At 38.9% G+C, this 23453-nt stretch overlaps 1 protein-coding gene across 3 annotated transcripts in view; it reads left to right on the top strand.

The window, feature by feature from the left end:
* The window catches only part of LOC309389255 (putative oxidoreductase ZK1290.5), an 84567-nt gene that overhangs the window by 20053 nt on the left and 41061 nt on the right, over positions 1-23453 (top strand). For all 3 annotated transcript variants that reach the window (XM_081947397.1, XM_081947398.1, XM_081947399.1), the window contains exons 2-3: positions 4665-4913; positions 10687-10788. In XM_081947397.1, the coding sequence (XP_081803523.1) occupies positions 4665-4913; positions 10687-10788 (351 nt within the window). The remainder of the gene's footprint in view (positions 1-4664; positions 4914-10686; positions 10789-23453) is intronic.

Here is a 23453-nt window from a genome sequence, read left to right as displayed (position 1 = left end):
TGGAGGGTGGGGTGGCGGAGGTGAGGGGGGGGGGTAGAAGCAGTGCAGAAGGGAAACAAAGAACTTGATATCCAGCAAATGAAAACAGAATTTGAGAGAATGTCCTTTTATCTTAGATTTCAAAATGTTATAGAAGCAGATGGGGAAAATATAAGGGACATTATGACTAACATTCTAGCTGAATACATACATAAAGAAAAACAACAGATGGAATGGGAGATAGATCTGGTCTACAGAGTGAATTCAGCTTATGCCAGAACACACAATGTACCCAGGGAGGTCCATATTAAATTCCTTAGAAAAAGCACAAGAGACGAAATTCTGGGTGTACAAAGGGGGCAGGCACTGATATACCACGATAGGGAAATAACCATCTTGAAGCAGATCCCCCCAAAAATTAGGAAAAAGGAAAAATTATTCGCAATTGGCGAATAAATTATACCAGAAGGGGGTGTGGTTTAGATGGTTGATGCCTGAAGGTATGCTGATATTCTGGGAGGAGACAAGAATTAGAATCAATACACCCATAGAGGCACAGGCCTTTATGGAAAAAAACAAAGCAAACCTAGAAAAAACAGAAGACTCTACAACGGTCACACAGGACACGGGAGGGGCCGGAGCTCTGCCAGCGGGGGGAGAAGGGGCAACACCAAGAAAGCTCAGATCACAAAAATGAATAAGAAAACCACATTGTTATAAACAGACCAAAAGTAGTAATGAAATTATATGTAGATTATATATTACAATATATAAACTGATTGAAAATATTTTTAGAATTAATATGCTGATTTTATATGATTATGTACTAATGTTTTATACTCAGATGTATTTTATGAGTTTGGAGGGAGGGGGCGCCTGCCACACTTGCAACTGCCAAAATTTGTATACCCTTCCATTTACCCTTTTCCCTATAAATGTTAAAAAAAGCAATAAAATTCTTTGGGGAAAAAAAAGCCACGCCCACAGAACTGGTAGTTAAATTTTTCAAATCCCACCACTGGTCCAAAGTGACCCAATTGGTTTTCAGATGGACCAGAATCTATGATCTCCCCCTTTTTAGCCTGGTGCCTTAACCACTAGGCCACACTGGCTTCTGTTACTATTTGGGAACCTCCTTTCCTTCATGTGAGCCAGAGAGGGAGAAGTTTCATCACCGCATAGTGAGAATAGAAAGGAAATGAGCAGTGTGCGTGTGTGTGTGGGGGGGGGGGGGGAGATATTAAAACCCTAGCAAAGAACCATGGAGGTAGGTGTGTGTGTGTGTGTGTAATCTGAGGAAGGGAAAGGGTGAAAGAAGAAAGGAAGAAAACAAAGGATGAAAGACTCCATCATTTCATGGACACTTTGTGTGTTGAGGTGGGTGAATCGGGAGAGATAGTAGGAAGGATAGAATGATGTGAAATGTGGGGAAAAGTAGGTCTGGGTATTTTCTCTACTCTAGTTTCTTTTGAGTTATAAAAAGGGAGGTAACCTAAAAAGTGAAGGATTATGTCTCACTTTTACACATTTGCAATGTTATATCGATGTTTTAGTTTGGACAAATATATAGCATAGATCAACCTTATTTTCCCCTTTTGTGTATCTATTTTTAAGGAGAAAATAGGAGTGAATTAATGACAAATTCAGATGAGACCAAGCTTGGAACACTATTAAAACCAACGCTCAGGAAACCGTATGTTGCAAAGTGAACAATCTCAGGAACTGGGCTAATACAATAGAAACTGGTAGTGCAAAGTTGTGCCTTTGAAAACATTTCTCAGGGTCAGTTTACATTACATAAAGCATAGATAGTCCTCGACTTATGACTGTAATGCAGTATGGAATTTTAATTGTATGACATGAAAGTCATAAGCTGAGGCACCCACGTGACTAGCCCAATTTTATGACTTTTATTGCAGTTACCCTGTTTTCCCGAAAATAAGCACTCCCCAAAAATATTGCAACACGGCAGCAGCCATGAGGTGACCACGCTTGTCACTTCCTGCACTTCAAAAATAATAAGACCTCCCAAAAATAAGGCCAAGTGCTTATTTCGGGGGTCAAAAGAAAATAAGTTTGTGTCTTATTTTTGGGAAAACAAGGGTATCATTACGCAATCATTCACTGACTGCCACAGTAATTAAGTGAGACAACATAATAATCAACCATAAAGGTGATCTGGTTGTCAACTGCTCAAAATGCAATCACGATGAGGGGGGAATGTATTAAGTCATAAATACCTTTTGGAGGTGGAGTCTGTTGTGACTTCGAATGGTCACTAAATGACCAGTCATTAAGCAAGAACTATCAGGGCTACCAGATCTGATCTCTAAAGGTTGGAAGGTGGAACAGAATTGTTGATATATTTAAGTTTCTTCTGCTGACATCCAATAGTTGGCTGGATTTTTACAAACCAAACCTGGTAGTCCTAATAAATATGTGTAGAGTTGTGTATGTGTTGTAGGAAAAACAAGATGCTTGAACTGGTATGTATGTGAACTAACAGCCATGATGTTGAACTAGCTTATGATTTATAAATAGTGAGTTTATAAACTCGGCAAATTCTGACTTTATCAGTAAACTATGCAGGAACAAAAGATTTTATATTGTAAGCCGACAATGTTCTGAACCCGATTGCATAGAGAAATGTAAGTACTGTATGAACCTCAATTTTAGGAAGTACTGTAGTCAGTTAAAAAGCTGACCATATGTACATCAAACAGGTGACCTTGAAAACTGGCTACTCTCAGAGGATTGAAATAGGAATTTGCGCTTCCCTAAATGCCAAAGTCTCTAGACAAGTGGCAGGAAAAAACAGCCGAAGGAAAGTATAAGATAAGATAACTACAGCTTTCTACTTTTCAGGTCCAACATTCTTTATCTTGCAGGCCTCCTGCTACTTCCCCCCCCCCCCCCCAGCTAAACCACTTCCTCTCCTGCTGGCATACATATTGCCCTTGATTTAAACCTCCAGCAAGTGCCAGGGTGGAACAAAACTATTGAACAGTTTGCTACCCTCTATCTCCCCCTTAACATATATCTACAATTGCATTTCCTTATTCAGAGCAGGGAAAGCGTTCTGTAACACAATTCCAGAGTTCTGTAAAACAAATTATTGTGGGAATGTAATCGTTCATGGAGGGACGTGGTGGCTCACTGGCTAAGACGCTGAGCTTGTCGATCAGAAGGTCGGCAGTTCAGCGGTTCGAATCCCTAGTGTAACGGAGTGAATTCCCGTTACTTGTCACAGCTTCTGCCAACCTAGCAGTTCAAAAGCACGTAAAAAATGCAAGTAGAAGAATAGGGACCACCTTTGGTGGGAAGGTAAAAGTGCTCTGGGTGCCTTTGGCATTTAGTCATGCCGGCCACACAACTACGGAGACATCTTTGGACAATGCTGGCTCTTAGGCTTAGAAACGGAGATGAGCACCACCCCTAGAGCCGGAAACAGCTAGCATGCGTGTGCAGGGGGACCTTTACCTTAATCGTTCAGGACAGTTTTAATCAGTTTTTAGTAACTTGCAAGTGGATTAATCTATAATTTTCATCTGCATAGTATGGAGAATACAACACCAGGGAAATTGATATATTTTAATAAGCTGGTGTTGTAAAATGGCAAAAGGAGGATCTGATCTGCATCTTTAGAAAAGTGGTATATTGGGCAGGAAAAAGTAACAATGAGTTCTGGACAGCTTTACAGGGAGAGAGAGAAGGGGAAAAGAACAGTAAAGGGAGTCCTTCACTTTATGGCCACAACTGAGCCTAAAGTTTCCATTGCTGAGCAAGAGCAAGGCAGTTGTTAAGTGAGTTTTGCTCCATTTTAAAACTTTGTTTGCCATAGTTCTTACGTGAATCATGTCATTCAGTGAATCTGGGTTCTCCCATTGACTTTGTTTGTCGAAAGCCGTTTGGGAAGGTTACACATGGTGATCACATGAACCCGGGACAGTGCAACTTTCATAAATACATGTAGAGTACAAAATTTGATCACGTGACCACAGAGGTGCTGCAGTAGTTGCAAGTGTGGAAACCGGCCATAAGTCAGTTTTTAAATGCCGTTGTAACTTTGAACAGTCACTACATGAATGGCTGTAAGTTGAGGGCTAGCAGTAGTAAGTATAAATGGAATTATCTAGAGAAGCTTTAGGCTTCAAGAAAGGCAGAGAATCTTTGATCCTGCAATGGGGCTTCAGAAAAAGAACAAAAGTTTCAATGATGAGAAAATAATAGCATCTTTTTCAGGCTGTTATAATCAGAAAAAGGAAAGGAAGGGCTGAAGATTTAAAGGGTTATAAAATGAAGTCAAAAAGATCTTACAATCCCAGAGGAAAAATAAATGCCCACTCAAATCAAAATTTGCAGGATGCCAGAAAAGTAGCTTAAAGCCCAGTCCTATATATTTTCCCCTTAATATATGTGCAAAATCACTTATTTCATTTGTTCTTTATCTCATTTCATTTTATTAATTTAAATTTTTTTTAATATTGGTCTTTGATTTATACATTAAAAAAAAACCTGAAATTTGCTTAAAACAGCTACGATAGAGAGATGACCCAAATAATGAAACCAAATCATTCTTAGTCAGTTCATTCCACATGATTTACTTTATACTTCTGTAATGGTCTGTAGGAAATACAGAGCATATTAACAAAATAATGACATTTTTTCCCCTCTGATGTTTCAAGGAACATCCCATCAAGGTGGCTATTCCCACGAGGCAGTGGTATACGCACTTCAGAAATGTGGCATTCATCATATCGACACGGCAAAACGATATGGCTGTGAATCGCTCCTGCAGAAGGCTATCAAAGAGTGTGGAATAGAACGGGAGGATCTCTGGATAACAACCAAACTATGGCATGCTGACTATGGCTATGACAAAACCAAACAAGCCTGCTTGGAATCTTGCAACAGACTTGGGGTGGAATATCTAGGTATGAAGCTGTTTTTATATGTGTGTGTGTGTGTGTGTGTGTGTGTGTGTGTGTGTTTGCTTTTATGATTGCTCTGGATCATAAACAAGAATTTTTAGTAGGGAGATTATTCCTTTGATTCTTTAGTTAATCTTGTTACCATAAGAAAGAAAACACATCTTAACAAGGATTGGCAGGTTATTAAGATAATTTGTCTGCTTAGCCTTGAATGATTGATTATGTGCCATCAACTTGGTGTCAGTTCTTAGTGACTACATAGATTTTTTTCTCTTGAATGATCTATTCCCCAACTGCTTCTTCAGGTGCACCTATTGCTGCTGTATCCATTGATGTTGTAATTGAGTCAATCTTTCTCAACATTATAGACTTCTCAAGAGAGCCAGGTCTTCACATCACATGATAATTGGAGCCTGATCATTTGTGCCTTGATTGAGAGACTGAGTTGATTTGTCCAATTATCCATTTGTTTGGTTTTTTTTTGACTATCTATGGTAATTCTTAGAACTCTTCTCCAGTGCCAACATGAAAAAGTCTCAATACGTTTTCTATCATGCTTAACCTTAATATCAATGCTAATTACAGTAGTTTTAAAGCACTCCCCTTCAGTTAAAACAGAAAGGAACAATTCAGAAAAAGGGTCATGTGATCTGCACTTCTTACCTTAAATCAGGGGTCCCCAGCCCCTGAGCTGTGGCCCACTACCAGGCTGTAGCCTGTTTGGAATCGGGTCCTGCAAGCAGCTGCTGGCACATACACATGCATGAGCACCGGGCCGGCAAACATGCACAAAGCTTGAGTTACGTGAGCAGCAACCAATGTGTACGTGCGCAACTTGAATTACATAAGTGGCGGGCTGGTTCTCCTCCCCCTCCCTCTGGGCTGCCAAGCAGTGAAAGTTGGGAACTGCTGCCTTAAATGATTGCTGCTGTAAATAGCAGTGTTATTAGCAATGTTATCTGTTATAGCTCTTAAACCAGCATTTAGCTGGTTTGCTGTCATAAGATCTCTACAGAGCTAGAATAAATGCCATTTAATAGGACTCCCTTGTACTGATCTGTTTTTCTTAATTTTTTTACAGAGCACCTCAAATTTAAACCACCTAGAAAGATGCTGATAGACTTAGTGGTATACCCACAAATTGTATAATTGATCTGTTGCAAACAATTCCTAATCCCCTTGTTACAACAATCTGATTAATTCACTTGAGGAAAAAGTCACACTTGATGCAAACATTCTTAGCATCCATAGGTTGCATCAGAAATCGGTATGGATGAAATCCTTCCCCAAGGGAGATCAATATTTCAGTTGGTTCAGATTGGGCGCTCAAGCCAATATGTTTTGACATAGTATAACCATTGTGATGACAGTTTGTGGCCTTAGCATGTTTTGTGAGTACAGCCAGAAATTCAACCTCGGCCACAGTAAAGCAAGCCATAGGTTAGAACAGGGGTGTCAAATTTAAGGCCTGTGAGCTGGATTTGGCTCTTGGGGTGCTTAGATATGGCCTGCGGGGCTACCCTGTAAACAATGAAGACCGGCCGGTGGTGCCTGCAAAAATGGAGCTTGGGGAGGCCGCATGGGGCCCTTGTGGTCCGTTTTTGGTAGCAGAGGGCTGCAGGAGGCCATTCTGGCCGAAAACAGAGCCTTGACGAATGATGTTGAGCTGGCCATGCCCCCCAGCCAGTGTCCCCTTCCCCCACGGCCCCCTGAGGTCAAACACAATTCTGATGCGGCCCTCAATCAAATCAAGTTTGACACATACGGCTTAGAATGACCAGGAGATTTTCTTCAAATTAGGAAGAATTGCAAAAAGACATTCATGTGTTCCAAACTCCTCCTAAGAAGAAACAGGACCCAGAGAAAGAGAAAGCTTTTTCTGTGTTTGTGTGCATTGGAGGCATTAAACTAGTTGTGGATAGCTTAGTCATCTGGTTGTGACTCAAACCGAAGTAGGGTCTTGAAATATTCTTCTCCTTGAAGCAATGCTTTTTGTCATGCAAAATGAGCTTATTGAACGTTTCCTTTGCATTCAGAAAAGGACGCTGAATTGGTATTGTGTTCCTCTTCTGTCACAAATACTGAAGAATATTCTCATAAACAAAGAACCAATAATTAAATACTGTCTCAACAAACGGTTTTATTTTTCTTTCCTATCTTTTGGTTTCTCTAGGGTTTTTTTTTTTTTTGTCTTCATTCTTTCATTTTAATTTAGTTTCTAATGCAGAATACTTCACAAAGGAAGATCGGTCGGACAAATTGCATACCACGAAAAATTGAAAATGTTCCCAATTGTGGGAGTAGTATTCTAAAATTTGTTTCCATTTTTAAAAATTAAACTATATGTTTTTTACAGTTATAATCTAGCTTTAGGCGTTCATTGATAAACATTGGAAACAAATAAAATGGATTTAGAGATTGGATTTAGAGTTTGCATTCCTTGAGATCTGGACTCATGATGTTATGATAACATTCCTACCCATATATCACCCTTGTTTGCTGAATATATAAATGGTGATATTCTCTCCCATATATGTTTTGAATTGGTTTTTGTTCCTTAATAACCTTATCTTTTATTGTGCTGGGAATTCTGATGGAATTGCAGATTTTAGTAGTTCTAACTAATATGCTGATAGGTTTGCATTTTGAATGAAGATGAACTTCTCTTCTAAGCCTTGACAGTGCCTGGAGAATAAGCACTCACTGAAAATTAATGAGATACCAAGGGCGGCTTGAAAAGGCAGATTACCTGGTTGAAAAATCTATATACATTGAAATGTTTTATTCTCCTGTTCGTTTGTTTATAGACATCCTAACCTAAAATTCCTGCTTTTCCCTTGTGTAACTTCATTTTGATTATCCATATTGAATGGAAATGTAAAATTTAAGAAACTGGTTTCATTGCCAGGTGTTTGGTAGGAAACTATTGTGCTAAGCTAAAAGTTACGGTACATATAGTACAACAAAATAATTTTTTCTTACAATGCTTAGTATCAGTAACAAAGAATATTTGCAGCTTTATTGCTCATTTAAATCCCTGATGTCACTAAGAAAATTAATATAACTCTCAGCAATTCTAAAGATATGTGATACATGTTTAAAATAATTCCTATGGGAATTGCTGATCCATAAACATGCAAGAAACAACATAATTAAGCTCAAATGTCAACACAATAGCACATAGTCAACTGTTCTTGAAAGGAATCCGCAAAACAGAAATAATATGATATTGTTTAGTGACACCATACTAGAAACAAGCTTTGCTTTACTTTGGTTTATGTGTGCCCTGAATGGCATAGTATACCATTCTTTTTTCTAAGATGACTTTTCAAATTAAGACGATGTTCAAAATGCATTTCATGCTAGAATATATCAGCTTTTGTAGTTTTTATTCATTTGCGTGAAAGCACGTGGGCCCCATAAGAACAGAATAACAGAATTGGAAATCTTCCAGTCTAACCTTTTATTTCTTTTTATTTACTAATATAGTAACATACCACTATAATGGTCTGTCAGTTTGCAAAACATATACGTATCTTGGACTGTGGTAGTTCCGGCCCTTCATCTAGAACAGTGGTTCTCACCCTGTGGGTTGGGACCCCTTTGGGGGTCGAACGACCCTTTCACAGGGGTCGCCTAAGACCATCGGAAAACATATTTTCAAAAAAATATGGAAAACATAAAATAATTTTATGGTTGGGGGTCACCACAACATGAGGAACTGTATTAAAGGGTTGTGGCATTAGGAAGGTTGAGACCCACTGATCTGGAACACTGTTTAGGAGGCTGCCACCCTGATTCTGTCTCTAAGGACAAAGGAAGTGGGGAAAATGTCATCTTGTCTCAGATTCTTCCTTTTCTATAGCATGACAGAGCAGATAGGACTCCCTTTTTACAATTCAGTAGTCTCCTTATATAGGGATCCTATGGTTCAGTGGTTAAGACTCTGAGCTTGTTGATCAGAAAGGTCAGCAGTTTGGCGGTTCGAATCCCTAGTGCCACGTAATGGAGTGAGCTCCTGTTACTTGCCCAGCTTCTGCCTTTAGTGGGAAGGTAACAGTGTTCCGTACACCTTTGGCATTTAGTAATGCTGGCTACATGACCACGGAGATGTCTTCGGACAGCGCTGGCTCTTCATCTTTGAAATGGAGGTGAACTCTGCCTCATAGAGTTGGAAACAACTAGCACATATGTGTGAGGGGAACCTTTACCTAGTCTCTTTATTTGGGGTACAGTCGTAGTTGCTAGATGGAGCTGAGCGTTTACTGGCCAGATGCCCTTCCTGATACCACACGGAGTTCACAACAGGTAAAAAAAAAATGCGCCCTAGAGAGAAATACCAGCTGGTACCTAAGATTGAACTGTCAAATTTCCAAGTGGGAGGCAAGGATCTTCACCACTGGGCCACCATGCCGCTCACAGAGCAGAGGAGATAGGACTGTGTAATAAGCTAATTTCCATATCAGAATGAAACTACTGATTTCAGAAGAAAGAACCGGTCTTTTATTTGCATGAATGAAGATTAATGAATTAAATGACAATGGAAGATAATTGGGGAAAAAAATAGAGAAAGAAGAAATAATATCTCCTGTAGAATTTTACTGTCTTCTTTTCCAGACAGGGATATATCTAAATTCAGTTGTAATACATGTACAATGAAATAAGACTCAAGATAGAAGGGCACAGTTTTGAACAATTCATAAAATAATCAAAAGATTTTAATTCATATCTGATTTTACTATTTCCTAAATGATTATATTCTTTCTGATTCTCTAATCCCTCTAGAACAGGGATATCAAACTCATGTCGTCACAGCAGTGTCACATGATATATCACAACTTTTCCCCCCTTCGCTAAATTGGGCATGGGCGTGGCCAGCATGTGATGCATCTGGCCCGCAGGCCACGAGTTTGACACCCCTGCTCTAGAATGATATTCTAATGTACACCTTTAAAGAAAGAAAACTTCCTGGTCCAAAATTACTGCTCAAAGTTTGCGTTTTCTGTATATTGCTCGTTTCTGCCCAATCTTTTGATTGGCAGGCTTAGTTTAAGTAACTTTTTTGTAACTAAAGTTTTGGGGATAGAATTGCTATTTTTTTACTGCAATTACTTTATTTCTAAAGCAGCTTATTTAAACAAATGATTGCCTTTCATTTGTATATAGAAATGTAAAATGCTATATTTGCAATTTGCAGTGAGGGCAAAGTTCACTGTCTATAGTTTCCTAAGAAGGATTTGTTATGGCCATTTTTTAAATGTTACATAATAACCTGGCATAATTTACAACATATCAAGTTATAATTATCCTATCAGTTACACATCAGAGAGTAGAGACGTCTTAATAAGCTCTTGATTTTGCTTTTTGTCTGGGCCTTACACAAAAGAGGGAGAAAAGTTGAAAATCACAATGGATATTAAATGCTTGACCATAGTTACCTTAGTAGGTTAAAATTGTATAGCCTGTTGTATAAAAGCTACATAAATTATACCAGCCGCAAATATTCTTGTGACTGCTACAGTACTCGGTCACTGAATTTTTTTGAACAAAAAGTCAAATCACTCAAGCATGGCTTGAAACTATATTTGTACATGGCTACCCTTAGCAGAGCTACTTTTGTGAGAATCTAGAAAAGTGGTTTTCCTGGATTTTAAGATGGGACATGGGAATTGGAATTGTATAAATACACTTTGTGCTATATGTTCTGCATACATCATTAGGCTGTTGGGCTAATGAGAAGTATAAATGAAATAGATTTGTTTGTTTGTTTGTTTAGATCTTTATTTGATACATTGGCCAGATGCACAAGTCCCTGGAAAAAGCAGCCGAGAAGTCAGAGCGGAAACTTGGCAGGCCATGGAAGAATTGTATGAGAAAGGTAAGATGACTTCTATAATGCATTTTGGGTGGTGAAATCTATTTCACCCCTCCCACTGGTTCTGTGGGTGTGGCTTGGTGGTGGTGGGTCATTGATTAGGTGGGCGTAGCCAACTTTTTTTCACTTTTTAAAGCACTTTTTCCCTGCTGGTTCGCCTGAAATGGCAGAAAAAATGCTTTAAAAAGTGGGGGGAAAGCTTCACAGTTGAGTCGTATGGTCCTCGAAAGCTTTTTTTTTACTACTGGTTTGCAGAACCAAGGACAATTATCCCTACCGGTTCAGCTGAATCGGGAGGATTTCACCCCTGGTTTGCCACATGAAGTATTCAAATTTTATTTTTGGTTTTGTTCTACCCAATTCTAGGTTCAGGTTTTATTCTACCCAATTCTATTGCTCTATTCTTAATTTATCTGAATTCTGTTGTTCATCCTAAATCTTGGGAATATCACTGAACAAGTACTTGATTTGCAGATTCCTTTTTGGAGCTCATTGTTCTTCTGAATTGAAATTGAGGGAAAGCTTGCACATTTTTCTTTTTGGTCAGCTATTCATTGGGTGAACACAAATCCCACAAAAATGAAGTGCATGCAATGAGTGGCAGGAAGGAGAATAAACCTCTTTCCACTATTCTACTATTCCTCTCTCCTCCCACTCCTAATTCCTTTAAAAGGGCAGAAGCTTGGTTTCTTCCATCATGCAAAAACTTTGACATGTATCAGCATATGACTTCAGTACTGAGCGTTTTTATATTAGATATTAAAAACAAAGATCCATGACTTATTTTCAAATACTACTTACCCATCAATCCCAAGAGGAAAAATTCTCGTTTCAGTTGTATGTTAATCTTCAAAATCCTCTAAATCAGTGAGTGCATTTAAGCCCAAAATTTTCTAGCTTCAGTGTAACCCATTCTCATATCTTCTGCTACTGGCTATAGATATCATTAATCTTCTTTGTCAATAAATGTACAGCATGCTTTAGTATTCTTGTGCTGCCCATGGGCAAGTATTTTGGGACAAAGGAGGACAACCACAATAATTATTTTCTCATCTTTGCATCTGCTCTTTGAAACAAAGAGATGAATACAAAACAGCTGACCTGCATTTTATGCACCATGCCCACTTCAGTTACTCTTGTATTTGTAGTCTCTTGAACATACTGAGTTCTAGTATTATTAAAAGGGAATTCTGATAGGCCCTAAAGAGGATTTGTGATGATGGATGGAGATTTTGGAATCCGTGGGGGTCTGGATGGGGGACGACAGACTCAAACTCAACCCCTCCAAGACTGAGTGGCTGTGGCTTCCGGCACCTCGGTTCAGCCAGCTGACCCCATCGCTGGCCATAGGGGACGAGCAATTGCCCCCTGTGGAACGGGCGCGCAATTTGGGCGTCCTCCTAGATGCCCGGCTGTCAATGGATGACCATGTGGCAGCCGTGGCAAGGGGGGTGTTCCACCAGGTTCGCCTGGTGCGCTAATTGCGCCCCCTACTGGACTGGGATGCCCTACGCACGGTCACTCATGCGCTGGTGACGTCTCGCCTAGACTACTGTAATGCTCTCTACATGGGGCTTCCCTTGGGACGCGCCCGGAGACTGCAGCTAGTCCAGAACGCGGCCGCGCGGGTTGTCATGGGGAGGTCTAGATACTCCCACGTAACACCGCTCCTGTGCGAGCTGCACTGGCTGCCTGTGGTTTTTCGGGTGCGTTTCAAGGTCCTGATTACTATCTTTAAAGCGCTCCATGGCACAGGACCTAGTTACTTGCGGGATCGCATCCTCCCACATACATCCCTGTGGCCAATCCGCTCTCACAGGGAGGGCCTTCTCCAGGTGCCGTCCACTAGGCAATGCCAACGGGCGGCGCCTAGGAGTAGAGCCTTCTCTGTGATGGGCCCAACCCTCTGGAATGACCTCCCCCCCGACATTAGAACCGACATTAGAACCACCTCGGACTTCCGCTCCTTCCGACAAAAATTGAAGACTCACCTGTTTCAATTAGCTGGCCTGGCATAATTATAATTGTTACAACTGCTACCTCCTGGAAGTATACTCTCAACTGGTTATTTTAAGGGTAGTGTTTTAAATCTAATTGATTTTAGGGCTTTTAGAGCCATATTTTATTCTTCTGTACAGTGCTCTTAATTTTAACCTCCTCCATATATATATATACGTATATTTATAGTTATATTTATATTTGTATTTTTATCTGTTATTGTTGTGTGGACTGTACACCGCCCCGAGTCCCTTTTTGGGAGAGGGGGCGGTTTAGAAATGCGAAGAATAAATAAATAAATAATAAATAAATAAATAAATAAATAAATAAATAAATAAATAAATAAATAAATAAATAAATAAATAAATAAATAAATAAATAAATAAATTTTATGTATGTTGCAATTTCATAATTTTGGTTTTTAAGACATGGGCATTACGAAGAAGTGAAATTGAAGATTATTCTATTAATTGTGTTTTACAGTATCTCTTTGGGTGAGAATTGAATTTCTTTTCTCAAACCCTTGCTCATATTAAGTGACAAGTGGTTCTGACAATAATTCATTGTTATTCTTTCAAAATGAGAAGTATCTAAATAATTAAATAGTGTCAGGCCTGCCATATTGTAAATATCTAAATAAAGTTGATCCTTGGCTCCATTGGTTGAGAAAGGTTTTATTAGAAGTGTATTGCAGTAATGCAAAGCCAGAACTGAGAATCATGTGCCAAAACACCATAAGTTCAATTCTTCCCTTCCTTAGCTGTCTCTCATTGTCCACCCTGTGTATTCAATCAGGTTCAGACAAGATGTTTTCATAACGGTCAGTCCAAGAATAATTTGGTATGCAGATCCCTCCTTCTTCCAGCTGGGTGACCTTGAGGCAGTGTCTTGAGGAGATATAGCAGTTACTTTCGTTTCCTCAAGCATTTCCCTCCCTTCATTCTCCCCCTCCTCACAGTTCATGGCAGTGTGTCACCGCATAGCAATGAAGCACAGACAAGCATAAGATGGCAGTTGATAAATAGATTACACAAGCCATGTTGTAAAAAGCCGCATTATATGAACAGAAATGAAAAACATGATGAGCTACAAGAATACAGTAAGAAAAGGATTTTCAAACTTCATGATACCATCATTCTTTCAAGCTTTAGACAGAATTGAAGTTAGGTTTCTTGTCATCTTGATATCACAATTTCAGGAATCTATTCTAGGTCATACAATTTAACCAAAGTTAAACTGAATCTATTGAAAACTGTAGTGGCTTTCGAATGTTAACAGAATTATTTTCTATAAGAAGAACTCCTTTTCAGAAGGATGGTTAACTCTTGATTATAAAAATTGCAAGATTGATTTCTAGTCATTGAACTGAAGACTGGCAGGCATTATTTATATCCTTGTTGAGCAGGGCCAATGAAAATATTGTATGAGTCTTTAAGCAATTTTTCTCCTTATGTAGCATTTTTCTCCTCTTATTAATTTTGCTGAAGTGATAAGTAACCAGATAAGTGACCACTAAGTAAAACAATATTAAAGTCTTTATAAGATAAAAGCCCTTATTCTGAGGGAGATGGGTCATTCAAAAATGTGAACAGTAAGTAAATAGGAAATCAAATAAAAGGGATGATTCCTAAACTCATTAATTACATACCTCTGCTTAGGAAGTTAATTGGAATAATACATTATCGTGCCCAAGAGTCCTCCATGTCCACATTAACGTTTGAGAAGGCTTCGTCTATAAACTATAAGTATGCATATCTGTGTCACTTGAAAAGGAATCAATAGAAGTTAGATTCTTTTATTGGCTTAAGTCCCAGCATTTGTAATGTAGTTGAACAAATAAGCCAGAATATTATATTATTCCTTGTCTTTGGGAAAGTTAAGATTTCAGTCATCTCAGAGCTGTGGCTTTGAATTTGTATGCAAAGTTCAATCTATGTCAGATTCACTTTGGGCTTTCCTTCCTTCTTTATCTAGACCAGTGGTTCTCAACCTTCCCAATGCCGTGACCCTTTAATACAGTTCCTCATGTTGTGGTGACCCCCAGCCATAAAATTGGTGTTTCGGTTCCTAAGACCATCAAAAATATGTGTTTTCAATGGTCTTAGGCAACCCCTGTGAAAGGGTCGTTCGACCCCCAAAGGGGTCCCAACCCACAGGTTGAGAACCACTGGTCTACAAACAGGAAAAATGTTGGATTTTGGTTTTGCTATTTTATGTCCAAAAATTAATGGTTAGTTTTCATGAATCAGCTAGATAATACCCCTGCCTTTCTCTCCTTTCCTCATGTGTATTAATTCCACCAGACTATCCATCTATACTAGGTTGAATACTTTATGAGGAATTAAAATTGGATGTTGGAAGCTACCTTAATTTATCACTATAATTCAAAGCTTTTTACTTCTTATGGAGCCATCTACCCTTGCATGCTATTTGCTATTTTCCGCCTTCTTATGTTATTCAAATTAATGACATGTAAATCTCATGTGAGTTAAAATAGCCTCTGTATTTTCTGGTCTCATCTGCTCAACAAATCATTTTTTTCTGTCTTGTATGAAGTAGAGTTTTAGAACCTCTGGCCATGTGTTTCTGAAATGATAGGCAAATGTTAATAAATGTAGAGGTTTAAATGCAGTAGCCCGAGGAAAAAAGGATTGAATAATTCATTTGCATAATTAACCACTAAACTTTCAGTTGACATTCAAATAATACTTAATCGTACTATTTGTCTTATGGCACTGATCTGGGATTTCTTGAACTGTCTTTTAATTTACATTCTTCATTTGATTGTTCAGCCTTTACAATCCTAACATACAGTAAGTATATCCATTCAAGGGTATTGAACATTCTCATTTCCTTCTGGGTAAATATGGATTACATTAGAAGAATGAGAGCTGAAGAAGTTTTTATTTCAAATCTTTGCTGCACACAAACTTATCTAGATTGTCTTAGAAAACTAGTGATATGTTTTACAAGGATTTTGAAAAGACTACCGAATTTTTCGGAGTATAAGACACAGCAAGATTCTGAAGAGGAAAATTAAAAAAAAAGTTTTTGCACTCTGCAAACCTCCTAAAAATAGCTCATTTTTTGCGAAAATGGGCTCATTTGTTTTTAAAAAAGGGCATGAGTAGCCCTTAGGAGGTTTGTAGAGTGCTCCTGGGGAGTGCGGGGGCCAAAAACAAGCAAAAAAGGGCTCATTTTTTGTCACAAAAAGGCATGGATAGCCGAAGCTTATAGAGTGCTGCTGGGGGGGGGGCAAAAAGTGGGCCGTTTTTCACTCATTTCTGCCCTCCCCAGCCCCCAGGAGCTGTCTGAAAGCCTTCTAAAAGCTATGCACAGCCATTTTGGTGAAGGGGCAGAGTTTTGAGAGGCAAAAAATTCTGTATAAGATGCACCTAGATTTTCAGCCTCTTTTTTGAGGGAAAAAGTTGCGTCTTGTACTCTGAAAAATACAGTATTGACTTGACTTAACAGTTTTGATATTTTAGAAATAGAATTTAAACTGAATTACTTTGGATATTTGAATGGTTTTTTGGGGGGTAAATACTATAATTAATTGAGTATTTGTGTCTGTAAATTTGGGTTGTTAGTTTTGATTTTTGCATTAATTAGAACATTTTGAATCCAAAACAATTTGACGGGTAATTTTCCTGAGATTCAGATTTTCCATTTTCTGGCAACAATCAGCCTTATCATTAAATTGCAGCTCCCATCTCAGTCTTGTAATTCCAATTCCTTCTCCAGTGTCTTATCATCTGCTGTCAATTTTCATAAACCCGAGGTCCATTTTATTATACTGTATACATTTAAATTTTTAATTTAAATGTATACAGTATTTTTTTTTAAAAAAGAAATGTTTAACCATATAGTTCAGCGATGGCGAACCTTTTTTGGCTCGCGTGCCATAAGTGGGGGGAGCACAGGGGGTTGTGTGCGGGCGTGCCGCACCCATAATGCAATGTGTGACTCCCCCAGTGTGCATGCGTGCACTACAGCATTTTTTGCATGCTTTTTTTGCCCTCCACAGGCTCCAGAGGCTTTATAGAAGCATGGGGAGGGCGAAAACAGCCTCCCCCTCCCCCCAGAAGCCCTTTGGAGGCTTCAGGGACCTTCAGGACGCTTCCCTGAAGCCTCCGGAGCTGTCAAAACGAACCTCCGACCAAACCAGAAGTGACTTCCGGTTTGCTTGGAGGGTTGTTTTGAGCGTTCCGAAGGCTTGAGGGACCTTCAGGACACTTCCCTGAAACCTCCGGAGCAGTTAAAACGACCCTCCAAGCAAAGCGGAAGTCAGTTTCCGAACTTCCGGTTTGTCCGCAGGGCCAGTTTTTTGCGCTCCGGAGGCTTCAGGGAAGCTAATGAAGCCTCCGGAGGGCCTCCGGGAGGGTGGGGGAGGCTCTTTTTGCCCTCCCCTGGCTCCTATACAGGCTCTGGAGCCTGGGAAGGGTGAAAAATGGCTTTAAAAAAGGGTGAACTCAGCTAGCCAGTACGTGCATGCGCGCTGGCCAGCTGACAGGGCAGCGCCTCACGTGCCCTGACAAATGGCTCCGCATGCCACCTGTGGCATGCTGCCATAGGTTTGCCATCACTGATATAGTTCATATTTCACAGGATATGCAATGCAAACTGCGGGAGAAGGAGTGACAGAAACTGGGAGTGGGGTGAGAAAAGGAGTCAGTCTAGAATCTCTATAGTGATTCCTATTAAGCAACCTAAATTCAACCCTCCTTGGGTGCCTTTGACCCTTATCTAACTCTATGCAGGCGCTAACTATTAGTTGAGAAGATTCTTAGGCATAGACAATAACAATAAATCAGTTTAATTGAGTCTTCACACGTGGATAAGGTCTTTCCTGCCTCACAGAAACTGTTTAAAATGTATATGACAGGGGAGAGGGGTATTTTGCTTGTTTAGAATTTTGGACTTATTTAAGCCCAACATGAGAAGGAAAATTGTGAACATTATATAAATGTACGTTATATACTTGATAAGTCAAGCTGAAATGTTCCAGTCCATTGTTTCAGTGTGTGTGAACTTTGCAACATCATGCCAGATATAGTTTCTCTTACCTGCTGTCTTCTGCATGAGGTTCCACCTCCAAAAATCATAATGTAATACCTGGCACTTGAAGTACCTTAGTTTGGGCAAGGCTGTTCCAGTAGGTTTGTCAAGAGCAAAATTGGTTGTTTGTAACTTGGGTATTCACCAACCTCAAAGCTGAAACAAATTCATAGAATTTGTTATTTACAACACCTAAGAATGTACGCAAGATCAAGATATGGAATTCCTCAGTATGCCCGAAGCTGGAGTGAATATGCTGTTTAATTTTCTAGGTTCCGAACACGTTATAACTTACTATAAAATACAGTACAGTGTTACATGCTAATTAGGTATACCACAATATAAGTACACTAAAACTACAAACCAATAATATAGTACCTAATAATAAATCTGAGAAATCAGATAACACCTGAATAAAGTTGTTAGAAAATCACACTTTGAAGTTCCTTTAAATATTTTACGTTCAAGTTTCTGGAGAGCCATCATAGAGAAGGTCATTTGACCTTCAAGAGGGAACCTGTTCTACAGTGTAGATGTAATAGTATAATTGGTGTATAGGTGTAATGATGGAGAAGCACTATTTTTTTGTTTCAGCTTCAAAAGAGGCACCATGAGCAACTTCTTCTTTGAAGGTCTCCATGGCTGGGTTAAATTTCTGATAATCTTACTAGATACATGGATGTCAAATCATATAGATTCCTTTAAATCAAGGTTTTATTGAATTACTAAAACATATTTCTCTCTCCTGGAATGCTTTTAGTTATGTGCTACTGCTCCAAAGTGGAAATCTAGGATATGACTACAAGGGTCTCTTAAACAACTTGAGCCAGTCACTCTCTCTCAGCCTAATTCACCTCAAAGGTTTTGTTGTTGTGGGGAAAACAGGAACAGGAAGGTGTATTGGATATGTTCACTACCTTGAGTTATTTGTAAAAGGCAGGATACAAACAAATAAATTCCAAAGTTGTGCTTATAATTCTGATATGCTGCTGATTATTCTGTGGTTATGTTTGCCATATGGTTGTGCATATTGCAATTGGCTATTAGATCTCAATAAACTATTACAAATCTTTGCTGAAATTGTGCTTTACATATCACTGATTAGCTATCAGAATGTATTATCTTGGTAATAGTAACATTATACACACTAAATCTTGTCCTGAGGATTACCTTGCTTGCTAGTCTCTCCTTCCTTCCTAGGAGAATAACTGGGCTCCCATTCCAACCGCACTAAATTTTTAGTTTAATTGTCATTTTAAAGTTGGAACTGCTCCAAGATCTAAGTAACATTGTAAAATATCTTAGCATCGACTACATGTTGAAGCTGAGCATAAAGAAAGAGGGTGAGATTTGTGAATGTCTTTTGCACTCTTGCAAATTCCCCAACAGGTGTTTATGAAAGGGACATTAGACATGTCAAACCTTCACAGCTTGTTATCGGTTGCTGTGATAAGCAGAACAGTCTTGTTCATTCCTGTTATATGCTTCTCTTCCTGACGCAAAACAGCAATGCTTTATCAGTGTTGGGAGTAAGCTACTGCTTATCCAAAAGCTCTAACTGGTCCCATGGCTTGTCCTTTGGCGCATGATATGCCATCTTATCCTAAGCTATCTTAACTTTTGACCCCATCTCCTCAACTCAGGCATATTTAAGGAAAACAAGCAGCAGTGGCAGCTTTCCGAGACATTTTCTGGTGTTCAGCTTTTCAAATGTGAGACTTGAGGCAAATAAGGAATAGCCGGGCAAATCCAGTTTCATTTTGAGGAATAGCCCATTGGCAAGTTTTATAAGACAGTATATATGAAAATCCTTTGTGCCATCTTTCATTCAAAGTATGTTAGGTAAAGGTACCTCGCACATATGTGCTAGTCGTTTCCGACTCTAGGGAGCGGTGCTTATCTCTGTTTCAAAGCCGAAGAGCCAGCGTTGTCCAAAGATGTCTCCATGGTCATGTGGCTGGCATGACTAAATGCCAAAGGCGCACGAAACACTGTTATCTTCCGACCAAAGGTAGTTCCTATTTTTCTACTTGCATTTTTACATGCTTTTGAACTGCTAGGTTGGCAGAAACTGGGACAAGGAACGGGAGCTCACTCTGTTATGCAGCGCTAGGGATTCAAACTGCTGAACTGCCGACCTTTCTGATCAACAAGCTCAGCCTCTTAGCCACTGAGCCTTCGTGTCCCTTTAATATATTAGGCATACTTTATTCCCCTAGTGGCACAACTGGATTTCATTTCCTCTAACTGTGCCCTATGAGTTTATGGCATTTCCCCCATACATCTGAGATAACAAGGGTATACTTTCATGAGGTAGAATAGGGGTGTCAAACTTGCCTTGTCACAGCATCATCATATGATGTATTGTGACTTTTTCCTGCTTCGCTAAACCGGGTGTGTGATGCATCCGGCCTGTGGGCCGCGACTTTGACCACCTGATCTAGAAGATCAATTTATCTCATATCATAAGTATATGAACACACTACCTGTAGACTCAAGCTTGGTTATGTTGACTGGAGCTGAGGGAGCTTTAGCTCCATATACTTGAAGGTTACCAAACTGAAGGAGACTTGATAAACTTACTTTTCTTTGCACTTAATTATTTTTTGCATTTACCATTCATTAAGAGGAGGAGAATGTTTCTCAAGTTCTCTTACTATAGCAACATTTTTTGATTGTCATAAAATAGTGTTTTAAAGTTATTTTTAAAAGGAGATACGAAAGCCATTATAGTGGATTGAAATCATTCTGTGAGATTGGTGGCCTGTAAGTTTGGGAAATAATTATCTTTTAAAAAAAAAATATGTAACAGGATTGCTGTTGTTGGGGGTGAAATGAAGGGATATCCCCCATGTAAACTGTCTTGAGCTTTTGGAAAACAGTGGCATGTAAATCAACAAATGAACTAAATGATAGGGTTTGACTTTGATGAAAGGGAAGGATTGTGCAAGGTGTTAAGGTGGGAAGTATTGAATGAGTGTTAACGGGAGGGACTTTCAGAAAAGTTAAGTCCTAAGAAAGAAAGAAGGAAGCATGGAAAAGAAACTCATAATAACTCCGTCTTCATTTTGTTTAGCATAAGATGGGAGAGAAAGAAACTTGGACAGGTTTTCCAGAGTCTGTTATTCCTGGAATCCTTGCCTGTGTCTTGACTTGACCTACCTAAAAGGACTGACATAAATCACAATAAAAGAAAATATATTTAAAGGAAATGGGAAATTCCATAGATGGATAAAATGAAGTTGTAACTCAAGCCATAAAAAACTAATGTGAAAGTGGATGTTTTGTAGATGCCTCTGTCCAATGCAATCTGTTTATAAATGCCTTTTTTCCTCTTGAGGAAATTAGAGAAGATGATCTTTGATGGCCTCTAAGTTTTGAGATATGTAATATAAGCAGTATTTTGCATCTAGGGAATATAATAGCAGGAGGGGAATAGAATGCATAGTGACATTTGCCCTCCCCCAGCTCTGTAGTTCCTATGAGCTTTACACTTGAGGAAGCTGTTGTGCGCTGCTGATATTTGTGCCTTCCTGTTCCCTTCTCTTTAGAGTTATGACTCTAATGTCTTCTTAAAGGGCTTGAGATTGGGTTATTTGCTTCAACATCTGGTCACAAGGAGACCTCGTTGCTATCAATGGATTGTGTGAAAGGAATGACATCCATAGTATCAAAAGAGTAGCACTTATGCATTTAGCTCCCAGATATGGTATATTCGCTCAACTTCAAACAATTGCTAAACAGAACAGATGTTAAGCAAGGCATACCCAGTGGTTGCTGCTATCTGTCCTTTCAAAACAGTGCTGAAGAAGTTCTCACATTTTTTCTTAACTTTTCAAGGAGCAATTCCAGTGGTGGGATTCAGCCAGTTTGCACCACTTTGGGAGAACCCGTTGTTAACTTTCTGAGCAGTTTGGTGAACTGGTTGTTGGAAGAAATTGTTAGGGCAGAGAACCGGTTGTTAAATTATTTGAATCCCACCACTGGGTCGATCCCTTTCAGAATAGACTAAATGGTACTTTCTCCTTCAGTTCATTAACTCATGACACACTATCTTGATTAAGTTTCAGTTTGTTTCCTCCCAACCAATTCATGTTTTCTTCCATTCACTTCATCTCTGCATACAATAGACCATAAGAGTACCTAGTCTCCAGAGAACTTGGATCGTTCCACAGTACATGTTCTAATCTCCATTATTAATATTTGTATGCTTGTTGACTATCTGTACATTATTCAGATTGTCATAAAGCTTCTGTTGGGGAAAAAGCCAATGATCTGAGAACTGAAGGTGCATTTCTTGAGTAAGGTTTTTTTTACTCTTCCTGTAATGGGTCAGGCAGTATAGCATACAGTGTACCTTTTGAGCTTCTAAAATTATAAATACAATAATATGATTCAATAAAAAAGCTTTGTAAAGTATTTTTGATGTGTGAAAATGGTACAGTTAATGTTCAAGGTTTAAAATTCTTGATACACACCCATAGCAATGTTTAGGAAAGATAAGGATTGCTATTGTCTCAAACAAAGCTTTGCTACTGAGTCCATTTATTTATGAAACTTTGTGTTAAAAAGATCAGAATGTCCCTCTTACTCTGCATCTGGAGTGTTTGTCCCTCTTCTTTTTGATCTTTGCATGGAGTTTCTTTGAAGACCATGTTTTTTGAACAACAAATATTGCATATCAGCTTTCAGTGTTCAGCAAAACTGTTACCTGCACAATACAGACTTGGAAGGGAGTGTGGTCAAGTATTTGCTTGAGTTCCTATGACAGAAAAGGGACACCATTATAGCAGCATGACTTTTCTAATTTGACAAGGGACTATAATGAAAGCTAGACAGAGCTCATGATTTACAGGTCTCCTTCTCTTCCAGAAGGTCACCAGTATTGCTTTATTTAAGAATCTCCCAAAATTTGGAGATGACATTGATTGTCTTAAATCAGCCTTTCTGAATCTGGGCTTTATCAAGTTATGTTTATATGGAGATGATGAGAAATGTAGTCCAGACACATTTGTAGAAACCAGCTCATGGTCCTCCCAACTGATTTTTTTTCTGATCTTCTGATTATCTTTTTCTGTCAAAGTTGATTTGGCTAGAAGCTTGGAGAGTAGGAATATATTTCTTCTTACACACATGTAAATATGTTTATGTCTGATTTATAACAAATTGTTAAAAGATTCTACTTTTGTACACTTGTTGATAATAAATGTTGTCTTCTATATCTATAAAATATTTCACACTGATTTGTTTTGTCTTCTGCTGCAGAAGCAGAACATTGCTCCCTCCATCACATTGTTTGGGTGTCTGATAGAAAAGAACACACTAGAAAAATTACTTAGCATAAGTGAACATGTATTCCTTCAAGAAGCTAATTTTATTGTAAACTCTATTGTGCTATTTACACAGAAAACCACCGTGAAGGGAAAAAGCCAAGTTGTCTCGTGTTTTTTCCCTCCTCTTGTGAAGTTTTTTTCTTGAAGAACAGGTCTTCATTTGCAGGACATAGAAACCATATTTTAGGTAAATACCACCTAACATAACTCTATGAAAGTCAGTCACAGTAAATTGTAGTGAAAGCTCAATCTTATCCATGCAAAAGTCAAAAACTTGCA

The sequence above is a fragment of the Natrix helvetica genome (genome assembly GCF_964273705.1).
Source record: "Natrix helvetica genome assembly, chromosome: 3".
NCBI classification, from domain to species: domain Eukaryota; kingdom Metazoa; phylum Chordata; class Lepidosauria; order Squamata; family Natricidae; genus Natrix; species Natrix helvetica.
Note: the sequence above shows the minus strand (reverse complement) of the source record. Positions and strands in the feature narration are given on the sequence as shown.